The sequence below is a fragment of the Nematostella vectensis genome, chromosome 14 (genome assembly GCF_932526225.1).
Source record: "Nematostella vectensis chromosome 14, jaNemVect1.1, whole genome shotgun sequence".
NCBI classification, from domain to species: domain Eukaryota; kingdom Metazoa; phylum Cnidaria; class Anthozoa; order Actiniaria; family Edwardsiidae; genus Nematostella; species Nematostella vectensis.
The window spans coordinates 6485645-6501629 of record NC_064047.1 but is presented as its reverse complement, the minus strand read 5'-3'; the positions used below and the strand labels follow the sequence as shown (position 1 = coordinate 6501629).

The window sequence follows — 15985 nt, the reverse complement described above, 5'->3', positions numbered from 1 at the left end:
TCTTTTTTCACAGGAATTTATTATTCATTGATAATAATTACAAAAGATTTTCCAGTAAAATTTGTAATACAAGCGTCTCTTAAAGGCAGCATTTTTCTCTTCGAGCTTAATCTCTGCCAGTTTTCAAGCTAGAAGTATTTATCAAATCCTCTACATTTCAAGAGTTGACATGGATCTCATGTAGCATTGCGCTGTATGTAAGTCCTCTCTTTCTATCCATCTGTTATTGTTTTGAGAATGTTTCACCATTTCTTCAAGGTCTCCATTTAAAGTTTCCCAAGCCATGGAATTGTCTTTTGAGCGAGTTAGGATCAGCCCAAGCAGAGTTCAGGTATGCATCTTCTTCAGCGTTTTCAAGTTTCTAAAAAAAAAATGTCCAAAGAAAAATATCAGAAAAAGTCATCTAATAACACATGTACCTTTGACCAATTACAGCGCACGATTTACGAGTATGGTTTTGACGTGTATCATACAACCCCCTCTTCTATCAAAATAATTGATACTGGTATTGACATAAAGTTTACTTGCACTTGACTTCTTAATACATCATGTTCATCTCCTTTGAAATGCTGTAAGCCCCCCCACACACACACACACACACAGACACTCTATTACACCCACTTCTCCAATACCCTCACCCCATACAGTTCAAGAAAAAAACAAGAAATACAGTAGACCCTCGGGGTTATTGAGGGGCTTTTAAGGTAAATCACCTTCATCTCCTCCTGCTTGCGATAGGCATGCGCCATCATGTGCTTCCTCTCTTCCTCGCTAAACACCTGCTCTCTAGCGGGGGCGCCCTGGCCTTTCTAATAATCATTTGGAACAAAGAAACACAAAGTATGTTATTGGTGTGACATTTAAGTATAGCTCTAAAATCAGAATAAGCCAGAAAAAAATGCATCATTAGATTCAGATTAATTTATTCCTAAAAACCTGAGTCAATATGTATTTAAAAAAAACAACCGAAGACATGTACAGTACATGTACATACATACAAAAATAAAATATGCATGATTTACCATAAAAATTACACACTTTTTTCAGTTGGGTAACACATCAAATAGCATAGAAATACGAAATTTGATAAAAAAAAATAACGTTTTGAATGGGTCTTACCATATATTTCATTGTAAATGATTGTTAATGGGAAAAGCCAAATTGTACCTTTTGAAGTTTGACTACGAGCTTTGTCTTTTCATTTTTTCCAATAAAGTCTTGTAACTTTTTCCCTCTCTGAAGCTCTTTACCTGCCCACCACAACTGGGCAGTGCCTTCGTCTAAGACTTGCAGAGAGCCCTAGAATGTACAATTTTATATATAACCCTCAAACACATCTTAATGGAGAAGAAAATGTAACACACACGCCCAAAGCTGGAGTAGGAATGTAAAATGAAAGAGGAAAGAGACTGCACCTGCATCCCTGATAAATCCTCCTGGTTGTCGAACTCTAACGTGATGTTGTCATGCGGTGGAAGCCCCATAGGGTAGACTATCATAACAGACCCTCTCATCTGGTCAAGAGCATCTTTTACTTTCTCCATAGTCAGACAAATATCAGTCTTTACAAGATTCTGAACAGAAAAAAGATGAAATGTTAGTAAGTAGATATTTCACATCTCATTTTTTGACACATTAAATGAAATACTTATTTACATATTTACAAACTTACATGTTTCCTAATATATACATACTGTGTGTGTATCAAAGAAAAACAAGCTGTTATTCATCCGAGTAATCAATCATTTTGTTTCTTTATTCTGCAATGTGGTCTCACCACTGTACACTTTGATTACTACCCACATAATAAACTGCATAACAAAGGAAAATTCCATGCAGTGAGTGGTCTCCACTCACTGGTTTTCCATGCAGAAAAGTGTGTGGACCCCACTCAGAATCCACAGTAAATCCATGCTGGAAAATGTTAAAATACTTTCAGTGTACTGTATGGTTAGATATTACAAACAACTTTATGTCATCTTTGTAATTTGTCTCCCAATAATGAATGAAAAAAAAAGTGTGTGGTGGACTGAAGATTGAAAAAAATGAATTATCATCACTTACTTTTGAAACAGCGGCCATAGCTTCCTGTCTTGTTCTGTTCAGTACTTCAGCCATATTATCCTTTGGAGCTAAAAAAAAAAAAACATTAAAAATACCTGTCTATGCTTTGTCCCACATTCACACAACATTTGATTTTTTATAGATGTAGTGTAATGTACAATAAGAAAAGGTAGTTTATTGATCTAAATCCTGTTTAATTTTAATAAAACTATAACATTATATATTTTTTGTTGAGAGGCTTTATCAGTAGTTGTGTAAGGCTGTTTAATGTGTGGTTTTAGTTATTACCTACAATCTTCAACAAAAGTAAGTGGGACACTTCCCATACGAACAACCGCCAACCCTCTCCCCATGATTAATATTGGTTAGAGGCGATTTTTCAGCTCAAAACACAAGCAGTAGCAAGGTGATCATTTGCCCTCCAACATTGAGGAAGGGGGAGGGAAAGTGTCCCATTAGTTTTGTAACAGATTGTCTCAGAAGTAGAATGATTGGAATTTGTCACGATTATCATAGATTTCTTAAAATGTATTCTCTTTATTCGCATCCCCTAATGAAAGTTTTTCAATCTATTAATTATTCGAGCTTGAAGTAAACATGTTGATGTCCCCTGGGATATCTGTGCGCTATTTGGAATATTTTATTCAATTAATTTGAATTAAATGAAGGTGCGCTAGGATACTTGCAGACTATAATTTTGTAAACTAAAATATTCATTTGATGTTGCCAAAGAGACTGTCTATATATTGTGCTGATTGTCTCCATTTGCAAAAGCAGCCATCCCTCGGAGTATTTAGCCGAAAAACACCGCTTTTATGGCCAATTTAGGTAATAAATACAGGCATAGAGACTAAAAAGATCATTGCCTAATAAGTATTTCCCAATTAAACAATAAATAACAAATCGACTAAAGAAAGCGATAAATAGACGGTATATCTGTTGTAGAAAACAAGAGAGCCTTGTCTCATTTCATTTTCAATGTACATCACAACAAGTGTTTATACATTTAGCATGGCGGTGCAAAAAAGCGGGTGTGGACCGTGTACGGTCTACCATTTTTAGAAAAATATTATTCCCACTCATGGTAGCCGGATTTCTTCAATCATCTGTCATTCGTTACCATCACAAAGCTATTTAGGTATATGAAGCTTACGATTTGAAATATATAATAGAGCTTTTTTGAACGGTCAACCGTGGTAGACCGTTTATATAAAAATGAACTTTCTTTTTATCTTTTAGTAAAACGATGGTCAACTATCTACCATGAGCTCTCTCTCCAAAATGCAAACCCTCATTCAAACAAAACTAGTGTTAATTTATGAGCTTGAATCTCAAGTTGTTACTGTATTATTTTAGAGTTCGAATTTCTTTTGTAAGGCATTTCTTAAACAATTTTAAAATGGTTAACCGTTGGTGTTAATCGTTGAGCCATGTAAGCAAGAACAGAAGACGTAGTCTGTTGCCGTTGATTTTTTAGCGAATGCTCCACAGAAAAAGCATTTTATACACTTTGCTTGAACTCTTCAAGCATAACTGTGTGTTAAAGTGTGGGATATTTAGCATAACTATTGTCAAACAGATGAATCTATTGAATTGACCTTCTCCCCGAGACAAGCTTGCGTGACTAAATTTGTAGTGAAAATCTCTCACATAATAAATTCTTCATAGGCGGTATTTCTTATATGAAGAAACAGATGAGATTGTTTACAATGAAAAATAGTCGTCTCTGAAGCTTCTGTCTATTTTTACACGCGATCCTGGCACGATAATTGTATGTTTTTGATTTTGCCGTTCGCATAGTTGTATCATAGTTGCGTTATCAAAGATAGTGTTTCCTGTTCCAGGACCCGTCAATCACTTGCTCAGACATCTTCAACAAAAGTAAGTGGGACACTTCCCATACAAACAACCGCCAACCCTCTCCCCCCTGATTAATATTGGTTAGAGGCGATTTTTCAGCTCAAAACACAAGCAGTAGCAAGGTGATCATTTGCCCTCCAACATTGAGGAAGGGGGAGGGAAAGTGTCCCATTAGTTTTGTAACAGATTGTAGGAGTGCTTTAACTCTGCCTGCACCAGGACACAATTTTGCTGCTTTCGTTCAACAAATATCACTCAACTTTACGTACATGGTATCGTGATGCCACATTTTCGAAACATCAATTTGTTTTTGGCGTCCAGACCGAAGCCAGGGAAGTGCACAAAATGAGACTTTGATTGGCTTGAAATGGTTTTACTGATGGAACAGAAAATCCCAAAAGCCAAAAACTAATAGATGTTTTGAAAATGTGGCATTGCAATACATCGAAATCAGCTATAACTAGGTACTTATGGATTTTCCAGTGCACCACATGATGGTGTAGTTGTCATCTGATCCTTTGGGTAACAGATGTGCTTACTGAGTTAGGTAGAGTTTAGATAGAGAAATAATGATTTCTTGGCATTGAAGAGTGTTGGTATGGTGGTAAGACAGATGCAGGTCTCACGTGTAGGGCTACAGTATATTTTCTGTGCTTGTCACAGTGGAGTTCTTTAGTAAATTAGATGTACATAATCTTTAGTCTTAAATCTACCCTATATAACCCCCTAGCTAGGCATATTAACTTTACAGACTTATACAGTATAGCAACAAAAACAAAATGCAATTTACCTCTCCCATTGCGCCTGGACATCGGATCGGTCGTCTCCACGTACCCCCCGCTAGGCACACATTTGTCCTCCCATTCATCCTTGAGCCGGAGATCAGAGATCTGATCATCTGTGAGCCCCTGCATGTTTGGCGGAAGTGTAGGGCCATGCTTGGCTAGCTCTTCAATTTCTACAAGCAAAAGGGGTCAACATCTTTGGTAAGACAGGCAATGACAATAGAAGTTTATATGGTGAAAATGGATTCACAAAAAAAAATGTTAGAGTGGCCTGTTCTAACATAATAGCATTTTCAATGTGAATTCGCGAGGGAAAGCTGTTTAACTAGCTAAAAAGTAAGTTACAGTGTACATGCAGCAGTTAAAGTGATCTTATACCTATAGAATATCAACCATATGAATGGATTGTAAAAGGCGCAAGACATTTGAATGAATAATTTGCAAACGTCAAGAGCTGAATCATATTACACTCGTAAGTTGTTTCATTACTATATTAAAATAGACCGGTTAATTTTAGGCACAACTAGGTAGACTAACCGTAATTTAGTCGCTCAATTTTCAACCTTCCATTGGAAATTCGAACCAGTTCTGGAATCAGCTCGCTCAGTTCTACGCTGCAAGTCGTCTCGTAAAGAAACAAGCTCTCTTCTCCACGTTTTATGTGTAGTTTTACCATTTTTATGGGAGTATAAACATTAGAAATAAGGTAGAATTCGCTTTGTTTTTCTTTCGATGCTAATTCTAATATGGCGGACGAGGTATCGCGCCAGTTTCTATAGCGACTGATAACGCTTTTTCCTATTGGACAAAAACCCGTCTTTTCATCATGCCTTGCGAGTCATGCACAGACTCCAAAACTTCCGAGCAGCTCCGATTTTAAATCGATCGTAGCCCAATTTATATATATCTTTTTATTTCATTTTAAAGCATCAACAATAAAAATATAATAATAATAATAATAATAATAATAATAATAATAATAATAATAATAATAATAATAATAATAATAATAATAATAATAATAATAATACAGAAAAACATTTTTTTTTTTAAATTCGATCTTGGACCCTTTTTTTAACTCTCTCTCTTTCAGCCATGACCGTCTGTAAAAAAAACAAAAAACAAATCATGATCAACTTTATCCGAGCAATGATCGACTGCGAGCGCGGGCTTACACAAGATCGATACTTTGCACTTTTGCATTTCTCGAATGAGCGAGAAAGTGTAGCGTCTACTTGAAGCAGGGAGTAACTATAAGAAAGAAGACATTATTCTTTACTTCTCTTATAGTTCTTAGAGGGATACCAAGCTCTTTGGTAGGATTCAATAAAATGCTTTTTGAATATGTTATGATTATTAATGTAGTTGAATGAAATTACTTTTAAGAGCCCTTGATAAAAGTTAAGCTTAAAGTTAACTAACAAAGCATTTATTCCTAAACATCATTTCATTTCATAATAATGGTATTTATAAACACTTATGCCTCAATTTTTACCTTTTTCCAGGGCAATGTTAGCATCATCATCATCATCTTTGTCACCATCATCTTCAAGTCACATGACCTCAAGTCCCAGCATTTCAAGTGATGAATTCATCTTTAATGTCGAACAGTCGTGGGGTGTTGCGTCCCTACGTCAGTGTGCTGGTTTCCCGGGCCATAATCTCAATAAGGACCAGAAGAATTCCTATATTGCACCCCTTGGTCCCTTAATTGTTGAATGGGATATCCAATCAAAGAGTCGAATCACCAGCTTCCAGGCTCATAATGACTTGGTGATATGTTTATTGTACAATGAACCAAAGGACGTGGTCCTTAGCATTTCATATGGCGGTGAGATCAAGTTGTGGGATAATAAATGGAATAATGTACTCAGTACAAATACAACTTTTGGGTTAACTCACTTTGGGGCGTGGTCAAATAGTGGTGAGAGATTTCTCATTTGTGGAGGCCACACCTCACTGGTAGCGATGTATGAGCTCAGAGAAAAACAAGGGAAGCTTGATGTTGCTTTGTTATGGATCCAGAAATCAGGGGAGGAAGGTGTGATGCGTAATACTCCATTTGGAGAAGTTAATGCTACTGATACCAGACCTAAAGAGAGTGGAAATGATAGTGTGACATTTGTCAAGCAGCATGACTGGTACGATTTAGCATTGTTTAACTCACAGGACTACATTATAGCGATACTGCAAAGAGTGAATAATACTTTAAGTGAAGTCCACCTTTTAAATCCCTCAGGCCAAGTCATTAAATCACAACCACTTGATCCTATCGGGGACACTAAGGCATCTGTGATGTGCATGACGCACTGCAAGAGAGGGGTATTCGCAGTTGGATTTCAGGGTGGAATCTTCCTGATTCTTGATGAGAAAGAACTTGAAGTAAAATCTGTGCTTCAAGCGATGGGGTCGCCACAAGTTGCACTATGGGATGGAGATTATTTACTTGCTGTTTCGTACCTATCTGGAATTATGTCATGGTGGTCTATCAATGGAGAATTAGTCCATGAGCTCCATGGGGCACCTTGTGATTCAATTGTTCATCTGAATTGGGCTGTCAAAAATGAACAGCGTAAAGCTATTTGGTTGGGAGGAATAATGTCACTCAGTTATATCACACTCGAGTATGCCAAAGACTCTAAATTTCCAATAAAGATAACTGAAGCCCACCGACTTAAATACCACGAGGTCACTGGCTGTGGCCTAGACATGAGTGACAGCAGTCTCATAGCATCTGGTGATCTTACTGGAAATATTTTCATCTGGAAAATTGGCAACAGTCAGCAGCTGTACAAGCTAAAACATGATGCTGCTGTACGATGCCTTGCCTGGCGTGGCCAGGAACTGCTCATTGGCTGTTTAGATGGTCTAATACTCAAGTGGAATAACGAAAATATTCCAGCAAACGAAATTCCAGGAACAGGTGTCATTCCAAGAAGTGAGTTAAACGTCTGTTTAGTTTGCACCAGTGGGGTGCTAACGATGAGGTGGTCCAGGAATTATCTCGTCATTGGTCTGGACAGTGGTGAACTTCTTGTCTACAGGTTTCAGACTGATAAGTTGGACTCTTTTGAAGAAGTGCTGAAATTCTGTGCACACTCCTTAGAAGAAGGGCAAAGACAAGCAGAGATCTGGTCAGTGTGTTGGAGTCCTTGTGGTGGGATGGTGGCATCTGCATCAGAAGACCAGACCACATGTATATGGAGTGTACTTACTGGTGAGTGACTTGTAACAACTCATATAAACATCTTTGCATTATGTCTACAACAATGATCAACTATAGCAGATCTAGGGTGAGGGCTTAGGGGGTTTACACCTCATTTTCAGTCACACTTGCACCCTGTGTCTATCATTTATGAGTCACAACCGTGTTTTGGTAAATGTTGATCATGACTTTTGAATTTTGTCTGCATCTGTCAAGCTTTGGATCGATCACAACCAAACTATATCAACTATATCGATTCAGAACCTGGTTTTTCACCAAAATGAAAAAAAGTACCCCCTCCCAAATAAGGGCATCCTCTCAAATAAGCCCCTCCCCCCCCCAAAGATCTCATTTTCAGTCACACATGCACCCTGTGTCCATCATTTATGAGTCACAACCATGTTTTGGTAAATATTGATCATGACTTTTGAATTTTGTCTGCATCTGTCAAGCTTTAGATCGATCACAACCAAACTATATCAAGGAGGATTGCCTTCTTGGCTACTGTCTCAGAGGAAATACCAATAAACACAAAGCAAGCAATTAAATAAATTGTTTCTTAGCTTTGCGTTGTTGTTGATTTAGTGCATATATGCACATGTATCATTGTCTGCTTTCTTGTGACGCCTAGGGCTTTTTAGCGCTCTCTTATTTGTTAGCAGTCTAACCATAACTGCACCATAACTGCAAAATGGCTTGCATCATCAAAACAGTCGCGACTCGAAAAAAAAAAAAGAACACAAGGTGCATGTGTGACTGAAAATAAGTGTAAACCCTGTTTCTCGGCTTGCAAGGCAATCTTTTGTTATTTGCAAAAAAATGGCATACTACTTATTCCTATGGGTGCATGACTCTATCCATTTTTTCGTGTGAATGGAGGAGTTTTGAGACCAGGGAGGGCATAAAACAAGACAGGATTTACTTCATTGGGATGAAAACACTCAAATTGGTGTCCATTTTATCAATAAAACTGCCATCCAAGGTTGGAATTTTTTTTTTGTGTGTGTGTACCACAAAGCCAAATGCTTCCAAAAACATTTTCCCTCCTGTTATTGAGTCAAACCCCCGTTATCCCACAACTGAATATAAATGCCCTTACCTAACTAAGTCTCATTATTTGAATAAGCTCCCTCCTTTAAATAAGTTCTTCTTTCTCAATAAGCACCCCCTTTGACCTCAAATTATGGTATAAGCGCCCCCTCACCCTAAAAAAATTCCAACAAAGATTTACACTACCAGATTATGTAAATTTAATATTATTTAGCTCGAATTGACATTCTCACCTTACAACAATATATGAACCGATTTATAAACAGTATCACAAATAAAGTTTTGTTGTCAATCGATTCAGAACCTGGTTTTTCACCAAAATGATAAAAGTACCCCCTCCCCAATAAGGGCACCTTCTCAAATAAGCCCCTCCTCCCCCAAAGACCTGTAAAAATATAATGAATGAGTGCCCAGAGTGCTTATTCAAATCAGTATCGATGGGTAAATCCAAAACTTACCCAGGTACCGAGACCAGCATTTCAGAATCTGAGCCTGAAGCTTTTGTCAAATTTCAGAATCCAAGCCCGAGCTTTTCTAACCTCTTAACAACAGAGGTTCGAGGTTGTATTTGGGAAACTTGCTTGAAGTATGTCATAAACATCAGTTGAAAAAAGAATCTTGCCACAGTAGCTTAAGTTTCTGTTTAGAGCGGAGGCCCAAGAATCGAGACAAGAAAAAGAAGGGGAAACCCGTTGAATGGTAACAAGATAAAACAGACCGCGCTTAACAAAACCAGAGACTCCAAGGTCGAGGTTAAAAATCCGAGACTCTGAGACCCAAGTAAAAAAAAACGAGGCTCAGAGACCACTAAAATGTTTAATAAGATTTAGAGACTTTGCGAAATTTCGAGAACCCATCGCTACCCCTTATCCGTTACCATGGTAACAAAAATGCATTTTGAATGCTTCAGGTGAGAAACTCCACACCTTAAGAGGCCACACCACAGCAGTCACATCAGTTGACTGGAAACAAATGTGTGATGGTCCAACCATCCTGGCCACGTGTGCTGACGACAGGACTGTCAGAGTGATTGACAGCGACACATTCACCCTCCTCCACGCCCTCAAGCTGAAAGACGTCCCAGGGTGGTACACCCTAACATACCTGAGCCTCTATCCTATTGGTCAGCAGATAGTCTGCTCAACACAGAATGGGCGCCTGGCATTGTGGGATTGCTCCAATGGGAAGTTACTGGAGTGCCGCAAGGTGCATTGTGGTTCAATTGAAGGTTTGGTTTACAGTAAGGATTACAAGTTATGTGTGACTGTAGGTTCTGATTGTGTTGTGAATCTGTTTTCAATACATCTCTAATTCAAACTTTAGGTCAAAGGTTTTGGTCCAGAATGAATATGAAGTTTGTTCAGAATTAAATGTTCAGTTATTTTTAAGCATAAGTTAAACAATTAGAATTAAAATTAATTTTTTCCCCTTTCTGCCTGAATGTTACTAGCTGCTTGGTTAAATAACTGCTGTGAAGTTGAAAAAAAAAAATGATAGCAAACTGCTGTTTCACTACAGATAAAGTAGAGCAGTGAATTACTGTTAACTATTCTTGCCTTAAATGATCAGAGAAAATATTAGTTGTTGTAATGTACATTAGAAAATTATTGTGAATGATTAAAGGCTTGTATCAGCTTGTTGGTATAACTGGAAAGACTAAAGACAAGTTAAAAAAAACTACAGATTGTCTGCTCAGCGGCTACACGTAGGCTAGCGTAGGCGTGGTGTAGACAAGCTTTAAAGCCGCATTGTCACCAGTTTACTTCCGGTCGATTACGTAACAATCTCCTATGATTTTTAACGGGAAACGCGAAAAATATTTCAAAATATTGAAAGCAGTGTGTTTATTGTAAGTTTCTTTGAGGATGTGATTGATAATTTAGAGCGGATGGCCTGTTTAATATCTCGGATTTTAATAGATTCTTTTGTCTTTTAACGGTTGAAAATAAACGGAAATAAACTGGTGACAATGCGGCTTTAAATCAGCGCAACGTTAAAAGTATGTTGTACACCTCAGTGAAACAGAGTAGTTGTGCTGACGTTTCAAACATTAGCCCTTCGTCGGGGCAAAAAAACATTTTTATTAGCTTGTATCAGCTTTTGGCTGTTACAAGCTGGAAGAACTCAGTTGGGAAAAGCGTGTAGTTAACCAAACTAAACAACCTGGATGGATGACTTTGAAAGAATATTCTGTAGAATGTTAGCTCACAAAGTTTTCATTCTGAAGTTAAAAAATATTTTTTCACACCTTACCCTAACAGAATAATAATAATAATAATAATAACAACAACAACGACGACGACAACAACAACACCCTTTTTTTTTTAGAATGTAAAAAAGGTGAATCATTATTTAATCAATAACAATTATTCGCATATTTTTTATTAGAATTATTCAATCACCCTTGCTAAATGATATTGTTTATCTAATAAACAGAATCACAGTATATATGTCTTGCGCACATTCTGAGCCTGCATAATAATAATCATGCATAGAATACAAACTTAAAATAGATTTTCCTTCGATGCATAAAACGGTGATACACGGCATGCTATATATTATCTAATGTCTACGTATGAATCTTGTGGCCATGGCTCAATTAATGTCCAGTTTCAATTTTGAAGAAGGCCAATCACGCCGCCATTTTATGCTCCCGCTCAATGAAGAGTCACACATAGCATCCATTTCCATCGGCTAGTTCAAGCAAGTAAACACGATATTTTTAATCAAATATCGTCAATAACATTTTAGATTTCATTCATAGATTGTTATTTTGAAGTTTCCTTGCAAATAAACCTCTATATTTTCAAAGATAAAAAATAACAAAGGAGTGGGTGACACTCCTTTCTTTAAAAAGTCTCTGTCAGCCCAGGGCCGTAGCGGGGGCTTGGGCACTGATGGCACGTGCTCCTCAAAATTTACACAAAAAATACAAGGAATTGACCAGTAGGGCGTGGCTGCGCCCCTAATATTTTCCTAACGTTTCTGTATTATGCCCGCAACATTTCGAGGCCTAGCAAAATACCATATGTAAGAGAACCTTCTATTTCCATCAGTTGATTATAGCCTGGCTCACACGGCGCCCTTCACTCAGAGCCTACCTTGAAATGTTGAGGCTTGGTTCACGTTGTAAAAGTATTACCATCCACATGGACGTGCTTCTCCGCGCTGCGGTTAGAGTGACGTGTGTTTATCAGATAACGCGAATTTCTTTTTAAATAAAAATATTGTTAGAGCTTGGTGTTTCGGATTGCACTCTGCGAGTCATGAGATCTTATCAAACCGAACTCGGTGACGTCTGAAACGTCATGAGTTTGTGACGTCATCCTTTGTCGGGACGTCACTGTCGGCAAGGCGCTCTGCCATGGCATGCGTGATTTGTTCGGCCATTCATGTCACACATTAGCTCACACATGACCCATTCACGATCGGAGGGCCGTCGGGAATCGCTCCGTTGCCGACCGAAGTCATTCGTAAGGTTTCGTACTCTTCTCGCTTGTCGCCTTCACTGTTCGGGATCGAGAGCACCGACGGCGTCTCGCACGTCAGCGACTGCTTCCTAATCGATATTCCGTCGTCGTTACCGTTATTCCGACTGTTATAATAACGAACGATTTCCGACATGTACCCGAGGTCCTCGCTGTCATCGTTATCCACGTCTTTGCTATCGATGATGATTATATCACCCGGATTCACACTTATCTGCTTTGTTTCGTTGTCCCCGCCCTGTATCTCAATCGTGACTGTCTTCTTATGTTCTCCTTCGTCGTCATCTTCCACGTCGTCGTTTTGACCCTCATCCTCGTCTTCGTCCTCTAATTGTTCTAGCTCTTTCGCCGCCGCTTTTAGCTCCAGCTGGTATTTCTTCTCCTTTTTCCTCTTCCCGAGGAAGTTGAGCGCGATAAGAAGAATAAGGAGGAGCACAGTCGCCGCGGCCACGCCCGATAGAAAGATGATTAAAACGTACTTGGGACGCTCTGTAACACGGTTGCAATATGTATTAGACATGTAATCGACAAAATGATAATTATATACTGCTTGTGAGATACGTGTGATAGATATGGAACGTGTCAGAATGTATTTTGGATTCTCTGGAATTTAAAACGGAATGCGAGTTAGACGTGCATGGACACATTTGGGTCTAAACAAGATGGTTAATATGTGAGGCAATATATGGAATACATTAAGACACGGGTGGAACAAGTGATCAGGATGTCTTTGGAACAGTTTGGAATACAGTAATCAGGATGTCTGAGGAACGCTTTGGAATACAGTGATCAGGATGTCTATTGAACGCTTTGGAATGCGGGATGAATTACGTAAAGCCACGTGTGGAACAAGTGATCAGGATGTCTTAGGAACGCTTTGGAATACAATAATCGGGATGCCTATGGAACACCTTGGAATACTGGATTGATTACATTAAGACACGTGTATAACAAGTGATCAGGATGTCTTAGGAACGGTTTGGAATTCAGTGATCAGGATGTCTATGGAACGCTTTGGGATGCGGGATGCATTACATTAAGCCTAGTGTGGAACAAGTGATCAGGATGTCTTAGGAGCGCTTTGGAAAACAATTATCGGGATGCCTATGGAACACCTTGGAATACTGGATGGATTACATTAAGACACGTGTGGATTAAGTGATCAGTATATTTTAGGAACGCTTTGGAATACAGTGATCAGGATGTCTATGGAACGCTTTGGAATGCGGGATAGATTTCATTAAGCCACGTGTGGAACAAGTGATCGGGGTGTATGTGGTTCACACTGGAATATACAAGTACGAGTTGTGCAATACCCGTGAGATATGTATATAGCAACTTATGTTTTGGGGCACTTGGATGAATATGGCATAGAAATCGTATGTAATAAAAACAATGGTGTGCGAACAACAGTAGTAAAAGTGCTCAAAAAAAGATTGATCATGTGATCGACCACTTGATCAAGTACGTGACAAGCATATGATCGACCACGTGATCAAGTACGTGACAAGCATATGTTCGACCACGTGATCAAATTTGAAATAAAAAACTGGTGGAAAGTGACCCAAAGACATCAACTATACCACATATCTCAGGTAAGTAAAAGAGATTTGTTTGGTGTTTATGGATTGAAGGCATTATCACAACATGACATAAGGAACAAAAAATGATTGATTGGACATTTGGACGTTCCTGTTAATTTCAATTATAAATTGTTCTTTTATGTACGTAGTATGTATGGTTTAAATCGAAGTGGTTTTAGTGTGTTTATATGTCACCTTCTCCAGCCCTTCATATCTTATGTCACTTTATAACGCCATCCTTATTACGTCACCATTAATAGAATGCAGCATGTTTACTGGTTTTAAATATTTTCACATTATTTTAAACTATTAAGGAATTTTAAAATATTGAAATTTAACAATCATTTCTATCCGTTCATTTACCACATCACCATTTATTACCTAATCACCATTTATCACTCCTGGGCGCCTATTAACATTATTTTTAGCTATTCCCTAGCTATTCGTGGATTTAGATTTATCGTTTTCATGTCACTTGTAACAATCTTAAACAAAGTTTATCTAATTTTCTTTTAACTGATATTGAATTTTCATTGGCTCTATATTGATATCCTCACGTGACCATGGTGATATGCTGCATACCTTTGACGATGACGTAATATGTATAAAGTGACATCACGAAGGCTGTTACCATGGTAACAAATGACGTCACCCTACCTCTGTGAACGTATCCCTTGTTGCTCTCAATAGCTGGGGAGAGTGTCGCATTCATCGGGGGTTTCGTGGATGTCCTCTGACGTCCGTCCCCATAGGTGCGGGTAGATGTTGCCTTTGTTGTGGTGTTGTTGACGGTTTTGGTGGTTTCCCTGGGAGGTGTAGGAGGGGTCGACGGAGCTGGAACTAGGTTGGATAAGGGTATGTTATAGTGCGACGTGCGCTACCATGGTCACCGGGACAAAGTTCTAAGAAGTTAGCCAAAGGCATAAGAAGTTAGCCAAAGTTCTAAGAAGTTAGCCAAAGGTCTAAGAAGTTAGCCAAAGTTCTAAGAAGTAAGCCAAAGGTCTTAGAAGTAAGCCAAAACTTCTAAGAAGTTAGCCAAAGTTCTAAGAAGTTAGCCAAAGGTCTAAGAAGTTAGCCAAAGGTCTAAGAAGTTAGCCAAAGGTCTAAGAAGTTAGCCAAAGGTCTAAGAACTTAGCCAAAGGTCTAAGAAGTTAGCCAAAGGTCTTAGAAGTTAGCAAAAGTTCTAAGAAGTTAGCCAAAGGTCTAAGAAGTTAGCCAAAGTTCTAAGAAGTTAGCAAAAGTTCTAAGAAGTTAGCAAAAGTTCTAGGAAGTTAGCCAATGTTTTAAGAGGTTAGCCAAAGTTCTAAGAAGTTAGCCAAAGTTCTCAGAAGTAAGTTGATTGACACGAGCCCTATGACATTCCGTCGTGCTCTTCTATGCATTCGTTAGGGCAGTTCTTTGCCTCGCAAGCTGGCTAGTGAAGTTAATCGGATAGAACGTTTCTCGCATCCTCACTGGATTTACAGCGCTGGAACCAAAGTATGGACAATTCCAATATATCCGCGCATCGCACTATAAAATCAGGGAATAGGTCCCTCTCGTCCGGGAATGGTAAACAGTCAGGCGCACAGATAAGCATGCATCAGATTAACTTGTAGAACTACAGGTAGATGGACAGACAAACGGACAAACAGACAGACATGATGGATTCGTGACGGTTGAACAGACAAACAGACACAGACAGACAGACGGATAGGCAGACAGACAGACGGATAGACAGGATGACAGACAGGTGGACGGACGAGCAGGCAGACCGATAGAGGAACGGATGGACAGACAGACGAACAGACAAGCAGACATAGGATGGAGGGACGGATGGACAGACAGATAAACACACAGACGAACGGACTTGCAGACAGACGGATGAAGGGGCGGATGGGCAGAGAGATATAACAGACGGAAAGATGGACGGATCAGACCCAAACACAGGGGGTGTGCACCTCTCCCCCT

At 38.8% G+C, this 15985-nt stretch overlaps 3 protein-coding genes across 3 annotated transcripts; 1 reads left to right on the top strand and 2 right to left on the bottom strand.

The window, feature by feature from the left end:
• Positions 1-5484, bottom strand: LOC5505115 (cilia- and flagella-associated protein 298). Its single transcript, XM_001625915.3, has 7 exons — positions 5247-5484; positions 4715-4882; positions 2065-2132; positions 1416-1574; positions 1168-1299; positions 714-809; positions 1-361 (listed from the first exon to the last, which is right to left on the bottom strand). The coding sequence occupies exons 1-7, from the start codon at positions 5383-5385 to the stop codon at positions 254-256; spliced, it is 870 nt and encodes a 289-aa protein (XP_001625965.1). The 5' UTR covers positions 5386-5484; the 3' UTR covers positions 1-253.
• Positions 5485-5870: 386 nt separating this feature from the next.
• LOC5505112 lies at positions 5871-10600 on the top strand. The gene is made up of 3 exons (XM_001625926.3): positions 5871-6025; positions 6215-7926; positions 9875-10600. Exons 2-3 carry the CDS (start codon positions 6219-6221, stop codon positions 10273-10275), a joined length of 2109 nt encoding a protein of 702 aa, XP_001625976.2. The 5' UTR covers positions 5871-6025; positions 6215-6218; the 3' UTR covers positions 10276-10600.
• Positions 10601-11270: 670 nt separating this feature from the next.
• Positions 11271-15145, bottom strand: LOC5505105. The gene is made up of 2 exons (XM_048722139.1): positions 14693-15145; positions 11271-12941 (listed from the first exon to the last, which is right to left on the bottom strand). The coding sequence occupies exons 1-2, from the start codon at positions 14745-14747 to the stop codon at positions 12367-12369; spliced, it is 630 nt and encodes a 209-aa protein (XP_048578096.1). The 5' UTR covers positions 14748-15145; the 3' UTR covers positions 11271-12366.
• Between the last annotated feature and the right edge of the window lie 840 nt (positions 15146-15985).

Excerpts from the sequence above, each read along its gene's own strand:
- LOC5505112 (XM_001625926.3), top strand. The coding sequence starts at position 6,219 with ATGTTAGCATCATCATCATCATCTTTGTCACCATCATCTTCAAGTCAC. Across the intron at positions 7,927-9,874 it reads TATATGGAGTGTACTTACTG|GTGAGAAACTCCACACCTTA; the intron begins GTGAGTGACTTG and ends TGAATGCTTCAG.
- LOC5505115 (XM_001625915.3), bottom strand. The coding sequence starts at position 5,385 with ATGGTAAAACTACACATAAAACGTGGAGAAGAGAGCTTGTTTCTTTAC. Across the intron at positions 2,133-4,714 it reads GTCCAGGCGCAATGGGAGAG|CTCCAAAGGATAATATGGCT; the intron begins GTAAATTGCATT and ends TTTTTTTTTTAG. Across the intron at positions 1,300-1,415 it reads AGGATTTATCAGGGATGCAG|GGCTCTCTGCAAGTCTTAGA; the intron begins GTGCAGTCTCTT and ends TGTACATTCTAG.
- LOC5505105 (XM_048722139.1), bottom strand. The coding sequence starts at position 14,747 with ATGAATGCGACACTCTCCCCAGCTATTGAGAGCAACAAGGGATACGTT. Across the intron at positions 12,942-14,692 it reads CAAGGGATACGTTCACAGAG|AGCGTCCCAAGTACGTTTTA; the intron begins GTAGGGTGACGT and ends ACCGTGTTACAG.